Source organism: Stegostoma tigrinum, chromosome 7, assembly GCF_030684315.1.
Source record: "Stegostoma tigrinum isolate sSteTig4 chromosome 7, sSteTig4.hap1, whole genome shotgun sequence".
Classification (NCBI taxonomy): domain Eukaryota; kingdom Metazoa; phylum Chordata; class Chondrichthyes; order Orectolobiformes; family Stegostomatidae; genus Stegostoma; species Stegostoma tigrinum.
In genome coordinates, this window is record NC_081360.1 from 66,496,180 (window position 1) to 66,513,221 (window position 17,042).

At 43.0% G+C, this 17,042-nt stretch overlaps 1 protein-coding gene across 2 annotated transcripts in view; it reads right to left on the bottom strand.

The window, feature by feature from the left end:
• The window catches only part of lmln (leishmanolysin-like (metallopeptidase M8 family)), a 56,574-nt gene extending 52,544 nt beyond the window's left edge, over positions 1 to 4,030 (bottom strand). The window contains exon 1 of one of the 2 annotated variants that reach the window (XM_048534054.2): positions 3,893 to 4,030. In XM_048534054.2, the coding sequence (XP_048390011.1) occupies positions 3,893 to 4,015 (123 nt within the window). In that variant the 5' untranslated portion in view covers positions 4,016 to 4,030. Of the gene's footprint in view, positions 1 to 1,351; positions 3,574 to 3,892 lie in introns of those variants that run through there. The other variant, XM_048534055.2, reaches the window with a different exon arrangement.
• Between the last annotated feature and the right edge of the window lie 13,012 nt (positions 4,031 to 17,042).

Consider the following 17,042-nt stretch of genomic DNA (forward strand, 5'->3'; position numbering starts at 1 on the left):
TTCATTAGATCAACAAAATACAATGTTACTGAAATTCTTGGTAAATGCCATGACATGCTAAAATTGCCTCAAAGAAAAAGAGCAGACAATTAGATTGGAAATTGATTTGAAACATTTTACTTCTTCGAAAGATTTACACTGAAATTTCTCAAACTTAAAAAATTGAGATGGGATTGCATTTAGTGGGGAGCAACAGTTTTGATATGGAGATGTAAGTGAGGCTGCAATTCATCCGTTCATGATGCTATGACCTCATTGGATATGCCTTGTGCCCTTTAAAACAAACATTTGCAGAACTTGGGTTCTGTTAACCCAATGGAAGGATGACAAATAGCTGAAACAGGAATTGAGTGAAAATATCAGGTAGTTTAAAATAAAAAGGCTCATGTCATGCTTGCCTTCATTGGAAAGGGCACTGGTGCAAGAATAGGCAAGTTATGCTGCAGTTTTACAGAGGTCTAGTTAAGCCACACTTGGAATATTGCATATAGTTCTGCTCACCACACTATCAAAAGGACATGGATTGGAGACAGGATTTTGCCTGGTTTTAGCAATGAAGAGAGATTGGATAGACTGAGTTTGTTTTCACTGGAACACAGGAGGTTGTGGGATGACCTAGTTGAAATTTAAGATTGTGAACAGCGTGGATAGAGAGGAAAGCATGAGGCTTTCCGCCCCCGGGGTGGGGACGGAGGGTCACTTACTTGGGGGACAGCCAGAAGTTACATAACACCAGGTTACAGTCCAACAGGTTTATCTGAAATCACAAGCTTCTTGAGCACTGCTCCTCCATCAGGTGAAGAGGAAGGAAGCACACAGGCACAGAATTTATAGGCAGAAACAATGGCAAGATAATTCCAGGTAATTAAAAGTGTCAAAAAAGAAGTACAAATAGCGTGAGTGTGGTGTCGACAGGCTGAATAACAAGCCCTTGTAAGTGATCAAAAGTGTCAAATGGTGAATAACAAGTGAAGGGATGAACAATGATCTGATTAATTGAGGCAGAGATAATTACAACAGTCAAAAATAAGATGGTGCTGGAGACAAATCAAATAGCTGGAATAATAGATAAGAGTCACATGATGAGGGTCTAACCAAAGTAACAAGCAATTCAAAACAGTACAAACTAATTAGGGTATATAGATAATAGCAAGTTATCAAGGTGATGGTATCAAAACAGAGCAGTAAGGATGATTTTATACAGAAGAGTATGGTGGGATGACATGTAGCACAACAAGAAACCAAGATTATGGTTGAGGCGGTCCTCATGGGTACAGAATTTGGCTATCAGTTTCAGCTTGGCGATTCTGCATTGTTGTGTATCTCAAAGGCCGCCCTGGAGTACGCTTACCCAACAATCCAAGGCCGTATGACCTTGACTGCTGAAGTGTTCCCTGGCTGGGAGGAGACACTGCTGCTTGTCAATTGTGGCACTGTGACCGTCTACGACAACCATCTGCTGTCATAGCTTCTGCATGGTCTCGCTGGTATACCATGCCTTGAGGCATTAATTTCTATAGCATATGAGGTAGACAAAATTGGATGAATCACATGTATGTACCACATACGTGGTGAGTGGTGCTCCACATGTAATGGTAGTATCCATGCCAATGATCTGACATGTCTTGCTGAGGTTGCCATGGCATAGTTGCATGGTGTTGTGGTCGCTGTTCTCCTGAAGACTGGGAGCTTGTTACAAACGATGGTCTGTTTGAGGTTAGGTGACTACTTGAAGGCGAGAGATGGAGGTGTAGGGATGGCCTTGGTGAGATGTTCATTGTCATTGATGACAGGTTTTAGGCTGCAAAGAACAGGGCATAGTTTCTCCACTCCGGAGAAGTACCAGACAATGAAGGGCACTCTTATCTGTCACATCCCATGTCTGTCTTCGCGGCAATCCCTGCGGTTTTGCGCTATGGCACGTCAGAACTGTCAATCAAAAAAGTGAGCATCACCTCCTGTTCTTATGAGGGTGTTTTTCAGCATTTGTCAGCATCCATTGCATTTCTCCTCATCCGAGCCGATCCTGTGTATATGCAGGGCTTGTTTGTAGGGGATGGCTTCTGTAACATGTTTAGGGTGGAAGCTGGAGAAGTGCAGCATCGTGAAGTTGCCTGTAGACTTGCAGTAGAGTGAAGTACTGCGGTGTCAGTTGTAGATAGAAATGTGACTGTCCAAGAATGAGACTGATTGTGAAGATTCTGAAGAATCCATCCTAAGTCTGATGGTGGGATGAAATTCATTGATATCATCATGTAGTCATATGTGATTCCCCACCATGAATCCAAAGGGAGAAAATGTTGTCAACGTATGTGGTGTATAGTGTTGGTCAAAGGTCCTGTGTAGCAAAGAAGTCTTACTCAAACTTGTGGATGAAAATGTTGGGATGTAAATGTGGTCCCCATGGCTTTTCTGTGTGTGTGGATAAAAAGCTTGTTGTCAAAGGTGAAGATGTTGTGATTGAAGATGAAGCGGAAGAGTTGTACAATGACATCTGGAAATTGGCAGTTGTTGGCTTGAGTACTGTGGCTGTCATGGGGGAATTTTGGTGTAGAGTCCCAAAACATCCATTGTGACAAGGAATGTTCCTGGTTTGACAAGTCCGTGGGTGCTGAGTTTCTCTAAGAAGTCTGTAGTGTCACAACAGAAACTGGGAGTTCCTTGTAAAATGGGTTTCAAGATGCCCTCAACATAGCCAGAGAATTTCCCACACAGAGTCCCATTGAGACGTCCAGCTGTGTTGACTTTGTATATCTTTGGAAGGCAGGATGTACATGGCATAAGAACACATAGGATACTGTGGAGGTCTGGATCAAAAGTCCTGATCAGTCTACTCAGTTGACAGGTATGTTCTTTGGTTGGATCAGCACGTAACTGTCTTCAGTGTTCCTGGTTGTTCAGTTGTCAGTATGCTTCTTTGCAGTAGTCCGTTTTATTCTGTATGACGATGGCTCCTCCTTTGTTTGCTGGTTTGAGTACGATGTTGCGGTTGGCCTTGAGAGCCTTGGGTGATGGTCCAGGCTAAGTTGCCAGTTCGGCTGATGAATCTGACATTGACACATCGCCTGATGGCTTGATCATCTTGGTCAAGCTTAGGGCAATGGCATTTCAGAGGGGTCCAAGTCAACTCTTTCTTCTTTGGTTGCTGCATTGCTGATCTCCCTGCAGACTGTCCCGGTTCGCTGGTTGTCTCGTTGGGCTTGTGCTAAAATGTTGGCGTTTGTGGAAGAATTCTGAGTCTCATTCGCCTGCTGAGTTCCTCTGTTTCTGCTGCAAGACCAATAGAGTATTGGGGCAGGGGACACAGGATCAAGGAGCAGGGTGGGTGAGGGGCTGTAGTTTGAAAAAGATGTGCAAGACAAGTTTTTCACTTAAAGGGTGGTGAGTGCCTGAAATGCAGGCCAGAGGTGGTGGCGGAACCAGTCACAAGAGCAACCAGACAGAGTATGTTGGTGCAGGGTCAGAGGGTCAAGGGTGTGTGTGTGTGTGTCTGTCTCTGCTCGTCTCTCCCTCTGTGTCTCTGCTCCAGTCTCTCTCTCTCTCTGTTTCTGCTCCAGTCTCTGTGTGTGTGTGTGTGTGTGTGTGTCTGCTCCAGTCTCTCTCCCTGTGTCTCTGCTCCAGTCTCTTTAGGTACATTTAAGTCGTCATTGGACAAACATATGGACGTACATGGAATAGTGTAGGTTAGATGGGCTTGAGATCGGTATGACAGGTCGGCACAACATCGAGGGCCGAAGGGCCTGTACTGTACTGTGCTGTTATGTTCTATGTTCTCTCTCTCTGTGCCTCTGCTCCAGTCTCTCTTTCTCTCTCTCTCTGCGGTTTCTGTCTGAGCCGCTCCCAGCTGCATTTTGTAGTGAGTTCAGATTATTTTCCAGGAGTTCTCACTCACCTCTCTCCGGTCGGGGACTCTGTGTTTACATCTGGTACAGGCACTGTTTTCAATGACAGTACAGACGATGCCAGTGACGATACAAAACGCCCAACTCCACAATCTGGAGATTGGGGCGGCCATCACTGCAGAGCCGGCGCATGCGTACACCACTACTTTAGGAGACTGCGCAGAATCTGACGATCCCCTTCATCCTCACAGTGTGACCGTGGGAACTGCAGCGGACAGTGCAATGTGTGTGTGTGAGTGAGCATCCCCTTCATCCTCACAGTGTGTCCCCAGTGAACTGCAGCGGACAGTGCAATGTGTGTGTGTGAGTGAGCATCCCCTTCATCCTCACAGTGTGTCCCCAGTGAACTGCAGCGGACAGTGCAATGTGTGTGTGTGAGTGAGCATCCCCTTCATCCTCACAGTGTGTCCCCAGTGAACTGCAGCGGACAGTGCAATGTCTGTGTGTGAGTGAGCATCCCCTTCATCCTCACGGTGTGTCCCCAGTGAACTGCAGCGGACAGTGCAATGTCTGTGTGTGTGTGAGCATCCCCTTCATCCTCACGGTGTGTCCCCAGTGAACTGCAGCGGACAGTGCAATGTCTGTGTGTGTGAGCATCCCCTTCATCCTCACAGTGTGTCCCCAGTGAACTGCAGCAAACAGTGCAATGTCTGTGTGTGAGTGAGCATCCCCTTCATCCTCACGGTGTGTCCCCAGTGAACTGCAGCAGACAGTGCGATGTCTGTGTGTGTGTGAGGATCCCCTTCATCTTCAGTGTGTGCCCGGGAACTGCAGCAGACAGCGCAATGTTTGTTTGTCTGAGTATCCCCTTTATCCGCAGTGTTTCTCAGATAGAGCTAGAGGTGATTCGGTAATGTGTGTCTGAGGATTCTTTTCATCCACAAAGTGTGTCACAAGGAACTGCAAATGATTGTACCCTGTGTGTCTGAGGATCAATTGGCTCCTCACAGTTTGTCACAGGGAGTTGGAAGAAACTGTGCAGTGTGTTTGTGTGCACAAGTGTCTGAGGATCTTCATCATCCTCATTTTGTGTCACAAGAGGCTGGAGGAGACTATGCAATACATATGTGCTTGTGTGTGTGTGTGTGTGTGTCTTTCAATCTCAGTGTGTCGCATGAACAAGGAATTTGGACAAGTGTAGAACAGGATCAGGTCCTTCTGCCCACCATACCTTTGTCAACCATTATAACCAGTTCCCATCTGCTTGTCTGCATGGTCTGTATTCTTCTGTTCTCTGCCTCTTTGTGTGTCGGTCCATATGTCTCATTAATGTTGCTATCATATCTGTGTCTACTTCCTAACCTGGGAAGGCATTGCAGGCACTCACCAGCCTCTACATCAAGAAACATTCCCACCTCACCTTAAACCTATGCCCCTTAGTATTTGACAGTTCCACCCTGAGAAAGAGATTCCATCTGTCCATCCTAACCACACCTCTCACCATTTCATATACTTCTATCAAGTTGCCCCATTACCATTGACACTCCAGCAAAAATAATTCAATTTTGTCCAACCCCATATTACAGCTAATACACTCTTATCCAGGCAAAATCCTGATAAAACTCTTTTGCATCGTCTCCAAAATCTCCACATCCTTCCTATAGTATTGTGACCAGAACTCCACAGAACACCCCAAATGTAGCCTAACTGAAGTTTTATGCAGCTGCACATGACTTGCCAACTTTTAAACTCAATGACTTGACTCATGAAGTATGCCATATGGCATCTTGACCACCTTATCCACATGTGTTGCCACTTTGAGGAATGGACTATGGACTTGCACCTCAAGAATACTTTGTACATCAATTCTTCTCAGATTGTGTCACTTACTGTATATTTTACTCTTGAATTTGACCTCCAAAATTGCATCATCTCACATGTATGGATTGAACTGGATGTGCCATTTCTCAGCCCAACTGTCAAACTGATCTGTATCTGGCTACATCCTTTTACAACCTTAATCGCTATGTGTAACTGCACCAATTTTTGTATTGTCTACAAACTTATCAATTAGACCACATCCATTTTTCTTCCAAATCATTTATATAAATTACAAACAACAGAGGGCCTATCACTGATTTCAGCCTTCCAGTCAGGAAACCACCTCTCCACAATTACCCTTTGTCTTCTATGAGCAAGCCAAATTTATAACCAATTTACCAACCGGCCAAGGAGCCCAAATGGCTTAATGTTCTGGAACAGCCTATCATGAGGACTTTATCAAATCCTTTGGTAAAGTCCATGTGGACAATATCCACTACCCTAGCCTCATCAGTCATCTTCCTCACTTTCTCAAAAATACTCAATCAAAGTTGTGAGACAAGCCCTCACCTGCACAAAGCCACACTGTGAGGATGAAGGGGATGCTCACACACACAGACACTGCACTGTCTGCTGCAGTTCACTGGGGTCACACTGTGAGGATGAAGAGGATCCTCACTCACAGACGTTGCATTGTCTGCTGCAGTTCCCAGGGACACTGTGAGGATAAAAAGGATCATCATCCCAAAAAGTCCACTCTTTTCCAAATTCAAGTAAATCTTCTCCCTATGAATCTTCTCCAATAATTTCCCTTTTACCGATATAAGATTTAATGGCCTATAATTTCCTGGACTATCCCTGTTGCCCTTCTCAATCAAAAGGAACAATAAGGGCTATTCTTAATTCTCCTGGGGCCTTGTCTATGGCTAAAGAGGATACAAAGATCTTGAAATTTTTGTTGATGTTCATCATTTCCAAAATCAGCAGTACCTTGTTTTTTTTAATTTTAGTATGATGAGCACAATTCCAACAACACCACAGAATCTTAATGCCATCCAGGACAATGCAGCCTGCTTGATTGGAACCACATCCACCAGCATCCAGACCCTCTGCCACAGACACTCAATAGCAGCAGTGTGTACTGTCTACAAGATGCTCTACAGAAACTCACCAAAGATGCTCAAACAGCATCTTCCAAACCTATGACAACTTCCATCTAGAAGGCCAAGGGCAGCAGATGCATGGAAACACTACCAACAACCAATTTTTCTCTAAGCCACTCACCATTCTGACTGAGAACAATATCACTTCCTTTACTGTCACTGTGTCAAAATCTTAGGATTCCCTCCGTGAGGGCACTATGGATCAATCCACAATGCATGGACTGCAGCAGTTCAAGAGGTAGCTTATCAGCACCTTTGCAAGGGAAACTAGGAATGGGCAATAAATGCCTACCAGCAACACCCATGTCCCCCAAATGAATATAGAAAAAATGTTAGAGTTAGCATGAGATTTAAGAGGGATGCAAACTGACCAAAAAATGCAGCAGACATGAGGACTGGGAGTAGTTTAAATTTCAGAAGAGGAAGACAAAGGCATTAATTAAGAGTGGGAAAATAGGGTACGAGAGTAACCTTGCGGCGAACATACATACTAAATGTAAAAGTTTTTATAGATTTGCAATTTGCGAAGAGAAATGTAGGTACCTTACAATGAGAAACAGGTAATGTTATACTTGGGAACAAAGAGATGGCAGACCACCTAAATACATATTTTGGTTCTGTCTTCGCAAAAGAGGACACAAATAATGTCACAGAAATGTTGCAGAGCACGTAGTCCAGTGAGAGATAAGAAGAAACGGCAATGACCATTCGTGGGGAAAGGGTGTAAAAGGATTACAGGGAATGGGCAAGAGTTTAAGCTGAGATGAGGATCAGCTAGAATTGTCCTAAATGGTAAAGTGGACTAGAGGGCCTGAATTGCTTACTCCTGCTTCTGCTTCTTTTGATTTTTTTCGTGTTGGAGAAATTGATGGGATGCCAATAAATCCCCTGGACCTGATAATCTATATTCCAGAGTACTTAAGGAAGTGGCCCTAAAAGTAATGGATACATTTGAGGCCACCTTTCAAGATTCCATAGACTCTGGAACAGTTCCTATGGATTGGAGGATAGCTAATATAAACCCATTATTTGAAATAAGAGTTGGTGAGAAATCAAAGAATTACAAATCAGTTAGTCTGAAATCCATAGTAGGAAAAAATTTAGATCCATTATAAAAGATATTTTAAAAAAACACTTAGAAAACAGTGACAGGATTGGACAAGTCAGCATGGTTTTACAAAAGGGAAATCATGTTTGACCGATCTACTATAATTTTTCAAGGATGTAACTAGGAGACTTGACAAGGGAGAGCCAGTGGCTGTGGTTTATTTAGATTGTCAGAAGGCTTTTGATAGGGTCCCACATGAGAGATTAGCATGTAAAACTAAAGTACATGGGATTTGGGGGTAGCGTACTGACATGGGTAGAGAAAGCTGTTTGGCAGACATGAAACAAATGGTATGAATAAATGGGCCATTTTTTTGACAGGGTATGACTTTTAGGACTGAGAACTGGGCTAATTTCTTCAACCAGAGACTGGAGACCCTATGGAATTTTCAGCCACAGAAAGCAGTTGAGGCCAAGACATTAAATATTTTCAAGAAGGAGTTCTTTTCAGTGGTATAGCTAGGATAAGAAGGGAAAAAACACTTTTCCCCTTAACACAGGGATCAATAATCTAGGGCATAAACTTAAGTTAAAGTGAGGTTAAATAGGGATTTTGGGAAGAATATTTTTGCCCAGAGTGTGTAGGCATTTGGAATTCACTCCCTGAAAGGATGGTAGCCATGGGAACAATCACAACGTTTAAGAAATATTTAGAAGTTCACTTGAAAAGATGTAATAAACATGATTGCAGGCCAAGTGCTGGAAAATCAAACAAAATAGAAACCTCTTGAGAAACTCAGCAGGTTTGGCAGCATTTGCGGGGAGAAAGCAGAGCCATAGTTTCCGATCCTTCAGAACAGAGTCTCTGGATCGGAAACATTGCCTCTGCTTTCTTTCCACAGATACTGCTGGACTTACTATCTTTCTCCAGTAATTTCTGTTTTTGTTTCAGATTTCCAGCATCTGCTGTTCTTTTTTATTGCTGGAAAATGGGACCAGATTGGATAGGTGCTTGATGAGTGGTGTGGACACAATGGGCCCAACGGCCTCTTTCTGTGCTATAAAACAATACAGCACTATACAGATTTATTTGATTCATGTTGCCATGGGGACAGGCTTTAGGAAGTGAGAAGTTCATAGGCAGTCATTGTATGATTGGTTGCAGGTTTTTCTAAGAGATCACAGTAATTCTGCAAGAATCAGTCACTAGATTGTAAAATATCTTTGATAGTTATTGATCACTGTAAGAATTGTAATAATAAGACTGATGTGGTTTTATGTTATGGGTAGTTTAATAGACAATATTATTTCAGGTTTGCTAATGGCAATTAGATTTTAATTTTCAGATGTTTGTAGCTTGAAATAACTGTCTCAGGAAATGGTAGAGTTGAATTTGAACTTATTTTGTCATGAATTTATTCTCAGTCAAAAACAAAGAAGCATCTCAGGAAATGTTTACGTTCTCTTTGGTAATACCAAAACTGACATGTGAAGCATACCTTCAGTAAAGGGCAAAAGAAATTTCATCCCAACTGTGGTTATTCAAATTAATAACAAACCGACTTATAAATTCAACCAAAACTGAACGAACTGTGGATGCTGCAAATCAGGAACAAAAACATAAATTGCTGGACAAGTTTAACAGGTCTGGCAGCATCTGTGGAGAGAAATCACTGTCGACGTTTCAGGTCGAGTGAGTGCTGAGGAGTTTGGGAGTTCTTTTTTAAATTCATTCGTGTGACGTGGGCATCATTGGCTGGCCAGCATTTATTGTCTGCGCCTAGTTGCCCTTAAGAAGGTGGTGATGAACTGCCTTCTTGAATTGCTGCAGTCCACCTGCTATGGGTTGACCCACAATGCCTTTAGAGAGGAAATTCCAGCATACTGACCCAGCGACAGTGGAGGAATGGCAACATATTTCCAGGTCAGGATGGTGTGGGACTTGGAGGTGAAATTAGAGGTGGTGATGTAGCCAAATATCTGCTGCCCTTGTCCTTCTAGATGGAAGTGGTCGTGGGGTTGGAAGGTGCTGTCAGAGGATCGCTGGTGAATTCCTGCAGTGAATCTTGTAGATAGCACACTGCTGCTACTGAGTGTCGGTGGTGGAGAGAGTTGATGCTTGTGGATGTAATGCCAATCCAGCAAGCTGCTTTGTCCTGGATGGCATTAAGCATCTTGAGTGTTTTTGGGGCTGCACTCATCCAGGCAAGTGGGGCATATTCCATCACACTTCTGACTTGTGTCTTGTGGACAGGCTTTGGGGAGTTAGAAGGTAAGTTACTTGCCACGGTATTCCCACCTTCTGGCCTGCTGTTGTAGACATTCTGTTTGTGTGGTAAGTCCAGTTGAGTTTCTCAACATTCTCAAAGAATGTTGATAGTATAACACCGTTGAATGCCAAGTGGCAGTGGTTAAATTGTATCTTATTCATGATGGTCATAGCCTGGCATTTGTGTGGCATGAATGTCATTTGCTGCTTGTCAGTCCAAGCCTGGATATTGTCCAGACCTTGTTGCATTTGAACATGGACTGCTTCAGTACCTGAGGAATCATGAATGATGCTGAACATTGTGCAATCATCGGCAAACATCTCCATTTCTGATCTTCTGATGGAGGGAAAATCATTGATGAAGCAGCTGAAGATGGTTGGGCCAGGGATACTACCCTGAGCGACTCACGCAAAGATGTCCTGGAGCTGAGATGATTGATGTCCAATAACCACAGCCATCTTCCTATGTGTCAGGTATGACTCCAACCACTGAAGAGTTTGCCCAATACCCATTAATTCCAGTTTTGCTAAGGCTCTTTGATGCCACATTCTGTCAAATACAGCCTTGATATCAAGGACTGTGACTTTCATCTCACCTCTGGAATTCAGCTCTCTTGTCCGTGTTTGAACCAAGGCTGTAATGAGATCAGGAGCTGAGTAGCCCTGATGGAACCCAAACTGGGTGTCACTAAGCAGGTTATTTCTGAACAGGTTCTGCTTGACAGCACTGTTAATGTCACCTTCCATCACTCTACTGATGATCAAGAATAGACTGATGGGGCGGTAAGTGGCCAAGTTGAACTTGTCCTCCTTTATATGTAGGGGACCTACTTGGGCAGTTCTGAGGAAAGGTCACCTGAGCTGAAATGTTAACTCTGATTTCTCTGCACAGATTCTACCAGATCTGCTGAGTTTTTCCGGCAATTTCTGTTTTTCTTTCTTATAAATTCAATCTTTCAGAATCTTGTCCAACAGGCTGGTCTTTATCCTCCTGTCCTCCAACTTATCAGGAGTGCTTGATGTTGACATAGGCCTGCAATGACAGAAGTTTCAGCACTAACATCCCCTACCTTGATGAACAAAAAGTTAATAAATTTATTTTGGCACCAGTATGAGCAAGAGCAGTCATTAACATAAATCAAGAACATAACTTTGCCAAGACACATTGCAAATTTTAACCCTAGGAAAAAAGAAAACAACTGCATTCAGGTGCTTTCACATTGCTGAGTGTTGAGAGAACAAACCAAGCCCTTATTCTATGCTTTCACACCACTTGTTATCTACTCCTATTTATCTGTCAACCCACTACACTGGAGACAATGAGAGAATATATCGAGAGGGTCGGAGGAAGCAAAATGGCAGGTCGCTCACAAGTTTGCATCTCCTGAGTTTTCACTGAGGAGTATTATAGGTAGGTAATTTGTCTGTTTTCTATATATGTAAACTAAATTTGGTTCATGTCTAGGAACACTCTGTTGGAGCACAGCATTTTAGTGAACATGCTGTCTAAAACGTCAAGCAGACTCATGCCTGTTAAGAACAGATATGATTTCTGTAATGGCCCTTAACAAGGGTGAAACAAAAGACACACTAAATGAGAGGATACTGAGATGCAGCAGAAGTAAATGACCTTGGAGCATCTGTCTACATATCCTAAAGGTGGCAGGATAGGTTGATAGGATAGTTGAGAAAGCTTTGTTTTGTTTATTATTATGATTGACATGGACTAGTAGGACTGAAGGGTCTGTTTCCACGCTGAATGACTCTATGTGCAATATTTTCCTTTATTTTCCAAGGTATTGAACAAAAGGGGTAACACTGAAGCTGTGTGAAACACTGGTGAGAATGCAATCTGAGTACTGTGTCTGATTTTTGTCACCTCATTACAGAAAAAAATTTTAGGGGGATAGTATGAAAGATATGTGCAAGGGTATTACCAGAATGGGAAAATTGTAGCAATGAGGAAAGATTAGCTTGACTTGGATTGTTTTTCTTGTACCATAAGAGACCGGGGGGGATTTGGTTTAGGTGTACAAGCTAGTGAGGGGCTGAATGGAGAGGATGGGAAAGATCCATTTCCCTTAGCAGAGGGGTCAGTGACTAGGGCACATAGATTTAAAGAGACTGGAAGATGAATTAGAGGAAAGATGAGAATAAAGTTATTTTTCACTTAAATGATGATAGGAGTTTGGAAATCACTGCTTGTAAGCGTAGTGGAAGCAGGAAGCCTAGCTAACTTAAAAGGTGTTTAGACAAGTACCTGAAACCCTGTAACCTCCAAGTTTGCTCACCACATGCTAGAAAATGAGATTGGGCTCATTGTTCATTTAAGGTGGCCCAAGCCCTCCTCTGGTGCCATAAATTCGTCTACATTTTCTATCTCACCTAAGTATCTGAAGAAGAAAAACATGTGGGCTGTGGAGAGAGTGTGTTGATTGTTGTAAGAGTGGCAGTATGTGCATTGCTCCTTAGGAGGGCAGCAAAGACACAATGGGTCGAATATACTTTTTCTGTGCTGTAACAATCTGATGATTGTAAAAGGACATGAATATCAATGAAGGATGTAAAAATTCCTAGGGGGCACACTTTACCCAAAATGGCAATTTCACCCCTTTGGAAATTAACTATTTTTTGACACCTTTGACATTAGGCTGCTCTAAGTTCTCTTCATAGATTATCAGCATCCTCCCTAATTTTCCAGGACTTGACAGGGCATTGGGGCAAAGGGCAGTGCATGGATTATTTGTTTCTGCATGAGCAGGCAGCTCATCCTCATGACATATATTATTGATGTTGACCATTTGTAATTTCTTTTGCCTAGTCGAATGTCTTTAAAGCCTCACTCCCTCAATGGGATGCCAATATAGGAAAGGCCTAACTGGTCAGCCTCTCAATCCACATGGAGGATCTGGCTTCTAGGCATTGGAATGCAAGACGAAAGAGGCAATATAAATGGGAATGTTTACTACACAGCCTTTGAAAGGGCATTATGGTTGCATGATGCAGATGTGAGTGAGATTGCCATTCGCCTCTCTTGCATGTCTTATCATCCTGTTCCACGTGCTCAGCCTCATCCTTCACATCGTCCACATTGAATGCGTAATGGTGATCAATTCTGTCATCCTGAAACGAGACCTTCTCCTCAGCAATTCCACACTGTGCAGAGCATATCACAGTAACACAAGAGTCAATGACTGAGGCTTTGTGCAGAGCTCCCCTGGTCTGGATTAGGAAGCAGAGTCTCATCCTTAGCAGCCCAGAACCCTGTTTAATGGTTTTTTGGGTTCCTCACAAGCATGAGTAGCCATGTTTTCAGTGTGTAATCCCTGTTCCTGCGGATCTATTCCTGAAAGAGTGTGGTGTTCAGGAGTATAGGCCAGCTGCAACATTAGGCAGTCCTGGGAGTGATGAAGTATGTAAACACAATGGCAGCTTCCTGGTAACCAGGCACACACCTAAAAAAATCAATTACGGCACTCACAATCCAGTTGGATGAAATGGAATGACTCTCTGTTGATGAAGGTCACGAGAAGACATGATTTCCACATGTGTGCAAACCAATGACAACTTGCATCTGGAGAATGGCAGCAATGGCTCTGAAGCAAATGAACCTCTCCTCTTGGCTATCAGAGATTGCCTGATAGTGCATGTAGATTGTGGCATTAGTCACCTCCCTGTCCAGGCAGTAGCTCACTATTGTAAAACGCCACACATGACCCAGTGGATCCTTTAAAGAGTCGTGGAGTCAAGAGTCAAAGAGATCCTTTGAATATTCAGAGTCATGATGTTGTTAAATGCCATTGGCAATGGCCATTGGCAGCTCATGCCATACCAATACACACAGGCCTTCATTGATAGTTGAAGTCATATTTAGGACTGAACAACAGCAGGTAGATGAGGCAAGTCCACTACTCTCAGTGGCTGGCCCTCTTGCTCCTTCTGCTCCTATTGCACTGGTGTCTGGTCCTCTCTCTTTCTCCAGTGCTGCCACTCCTCCAGAGGCAGGGCAGGTCAAAGAAGATTGGCTATATAAGTCCTATGCCAGTTGATCTCTCAATTTCATGTACGGCATTCTTGGAGTTGAACATGCCTTCCTCTCGTTATTCTACTCTCAAATTGCATCTATACATCTCTGTTGACAGTCAGACCCCAAAGCGACAGAACCCACTACTACAAACAGCTCACTCATTTTGCACAGTGTACATCTACAAGATGTACTGCAGAGATTTACCAATGCCCTTTTGACAGCACCTTGCAGACCCTAAACTACTTCCGTCTATAAGGACAAGGGAAGCAGATACATGGGAACTCCTCCACTTGCATATTCCCTTTCAAGCCACTCAACATCCTTACTTGGAAATATATAATGGTTCCTTCACTGTTGCTGAGTCAAAATTTTGGAAGTCCCTTCCTAACAGCTCTGTGGGTCTATCTACATCAAAGGCACTGCAGTCATACAAAAAGCCAGCTCATCAAGGGCAATGGGGACTGAGCAATAAATGCTAGCCCAGCAAGCGAAGCATCGATCATCTGAATTTTAAAAAAATTGAATCCTTCCACTGCAGAGCTGGCAATAGCTCCCACTTTGAGGCAAAGATGAATGAGCCAACAAACTCAATTTGCCTGACCTGTAGACATGACTTCACCTTGGTGCAGCCTGCTTTAAGTGGGTGGGATCTCAAAGTCTGCGATCCCTGTGCACTCATCATAAATTATGCCAAGAGAATTTCAATTAAATTCTCAGTGACATACATGCAAATTATAGTTAGTTGCCCTATAAGTCCTCAAGGCCTGATGGCCTGCACCCTAGGGTTTTAAAGGAGGTGGCAACAGTGATTATGGACAGATTAGATGTGATTTTCTAAAATTCACTAGATTCTGGAAAGGTACCAGTGTATTGGAAACATACTAGTGTGACACCGTTATTCCAAAACAAAGGGAAGATGTGGGAAACTATAGACCAGTTAGTTTGACTTCTGTAGGGGAACGTTCCTAGAGTCAATCATAAAAGAGGGGATGACTGAGCACTTGGAAAGACAAAGCTCAGTTCACCAGTGTCAGCACAAAGTGCCACATAAAGGACTGATCCAGAAGTAATATCCCAGGGGTTAAGGGTGGATGATGCCTTGGGTAGAAGATTGGCTGACTAACATAAAGCAGAGGCTCAGGATAAATGGGTCTTTCTCTGGGTTGAGAGCTACAACTAGTGGCATCTTGCAGGGTTCAGTTTGCAGACCTCAACTATTTACAATCTACAACAATGATCTTCAAGCAGCGACAGTGTAACACAGCAAAGTTCGATGATGATTCAAAAATAGGTGGGAAAGTAGTGATTAGGAGATAAAGAATAGACAGATGGATACGGATAAGCTAGGAGAATGGATTTAAATCTGGCAGATGGAGTTTAGTGTGGATAAGTACAATGTCATCCACTTTGGCTAGAAAAAGAAGCAAATTATTATTTAGATGGGAAACAATTTCAGATTACATCAGCACAGAGGGATATGGTCATTTTTGGCAATGAATTGCAGAAAGTGGGGATGTAAATGCATTATGTAATAAGAAAGGCAAATAGAACCCTAGCATTTATTGTAAAAGGACTGATTTATGGAAGTATTGTTGTTACAATTATATAAATAGCCATGATGTGGAAATGCTGGCTTTGGACTGGGGTGGACGAAGTCAGAAGTTACATCATACCAGGTTATAATGTGACAGGTTTATTTGAAATCACAAGCTTTCAGAGAGTAGCCCCTTAGTCAGGTAAAGTTCTGACAAGACTTTACCTGACGAAGGAACAGCACTCTGAAAGCCTGTGGTTTCAAATAAACCTATTAGACTATAGAGATAACAAGGTGTAGAGCTGGATGAACACAGCAGGCCAAGCAGCATCAGAGGAGCAGGAAAGCTGACGTTTAAGGCCTAGACCCTTCTTCAGAAAGAGTCTAGGCCCGAAATGTCAGCTTTCCTGCTCCTCTGATGCTGCTTGGCCTGCTGCGTTCATCCAGCTCTACACTTTGTTATCTCAGATCCTCCAGCATCTGCAGTTCCTACTATCTATTAGATTATAACCTGGTCATGTGACTTATTACTTTTTACAATTATGTAAGGCATTGGGGAGACCACACTTGGAATATTGTGTCCAGTTTTGGACTCTTTACTTGAGGAAGTGGTGGCACTGGAGAGAATTCAGAGGGAGTTCACCAGGTTGATTCCAGAGATGAAAGTGGTATCGTACGAGGAGCAGTCAAATAGTTTGGATTTGTACTTGCTGGAGCTCAGAAGAATGAAGGGGAATGTAATGAAGGTACATAAAATGCTCAAATGGATTGATAAGGTGGATATTGAACAGATGTTCCCCCTTTGTGGGACAGTCAAGAAGGCATGGATATAGAGTGAGAGAAAATAGGTTCAAATCTGAGATCAGGAGAAACTACTTTTCTCAGAGGGTTGTGAATCTGTGAAACTCTGCCCCAGAATGCAGTGGAGGCAGAATGAATCAACAGATTCACAAAAGAAATAGATATGTTTCTGATGAAAAGTGAGATAAGGGGCTATGGGGAGGAGGAAGGAAAATGGAGTTGAGACCAGATAAGATCAACCATGATCATGTGATGATCATGGCAGAGTGAGCTTGAAGGGCTGAATTGCCTACTTCTGCTCTTAATTTCTACATTCCATTGTGTCATAGCATAGAGTTCCAAATGAATGTATCTAATCCTGAGTTTCTGACCCCATCACCTTCTATTCCATTTTCAAATCAGGATGACTAACTCTGCAAGAAAAAAACTAATGGACAACTGTCCAGTGTTGTGCAGTAGCTGGCAAGATCTGGGGAAACTGGTGCGGGTGGCTGTACTAATAAGATCTTAGAATCAGGGAGTAATGGTGTTCAGACTA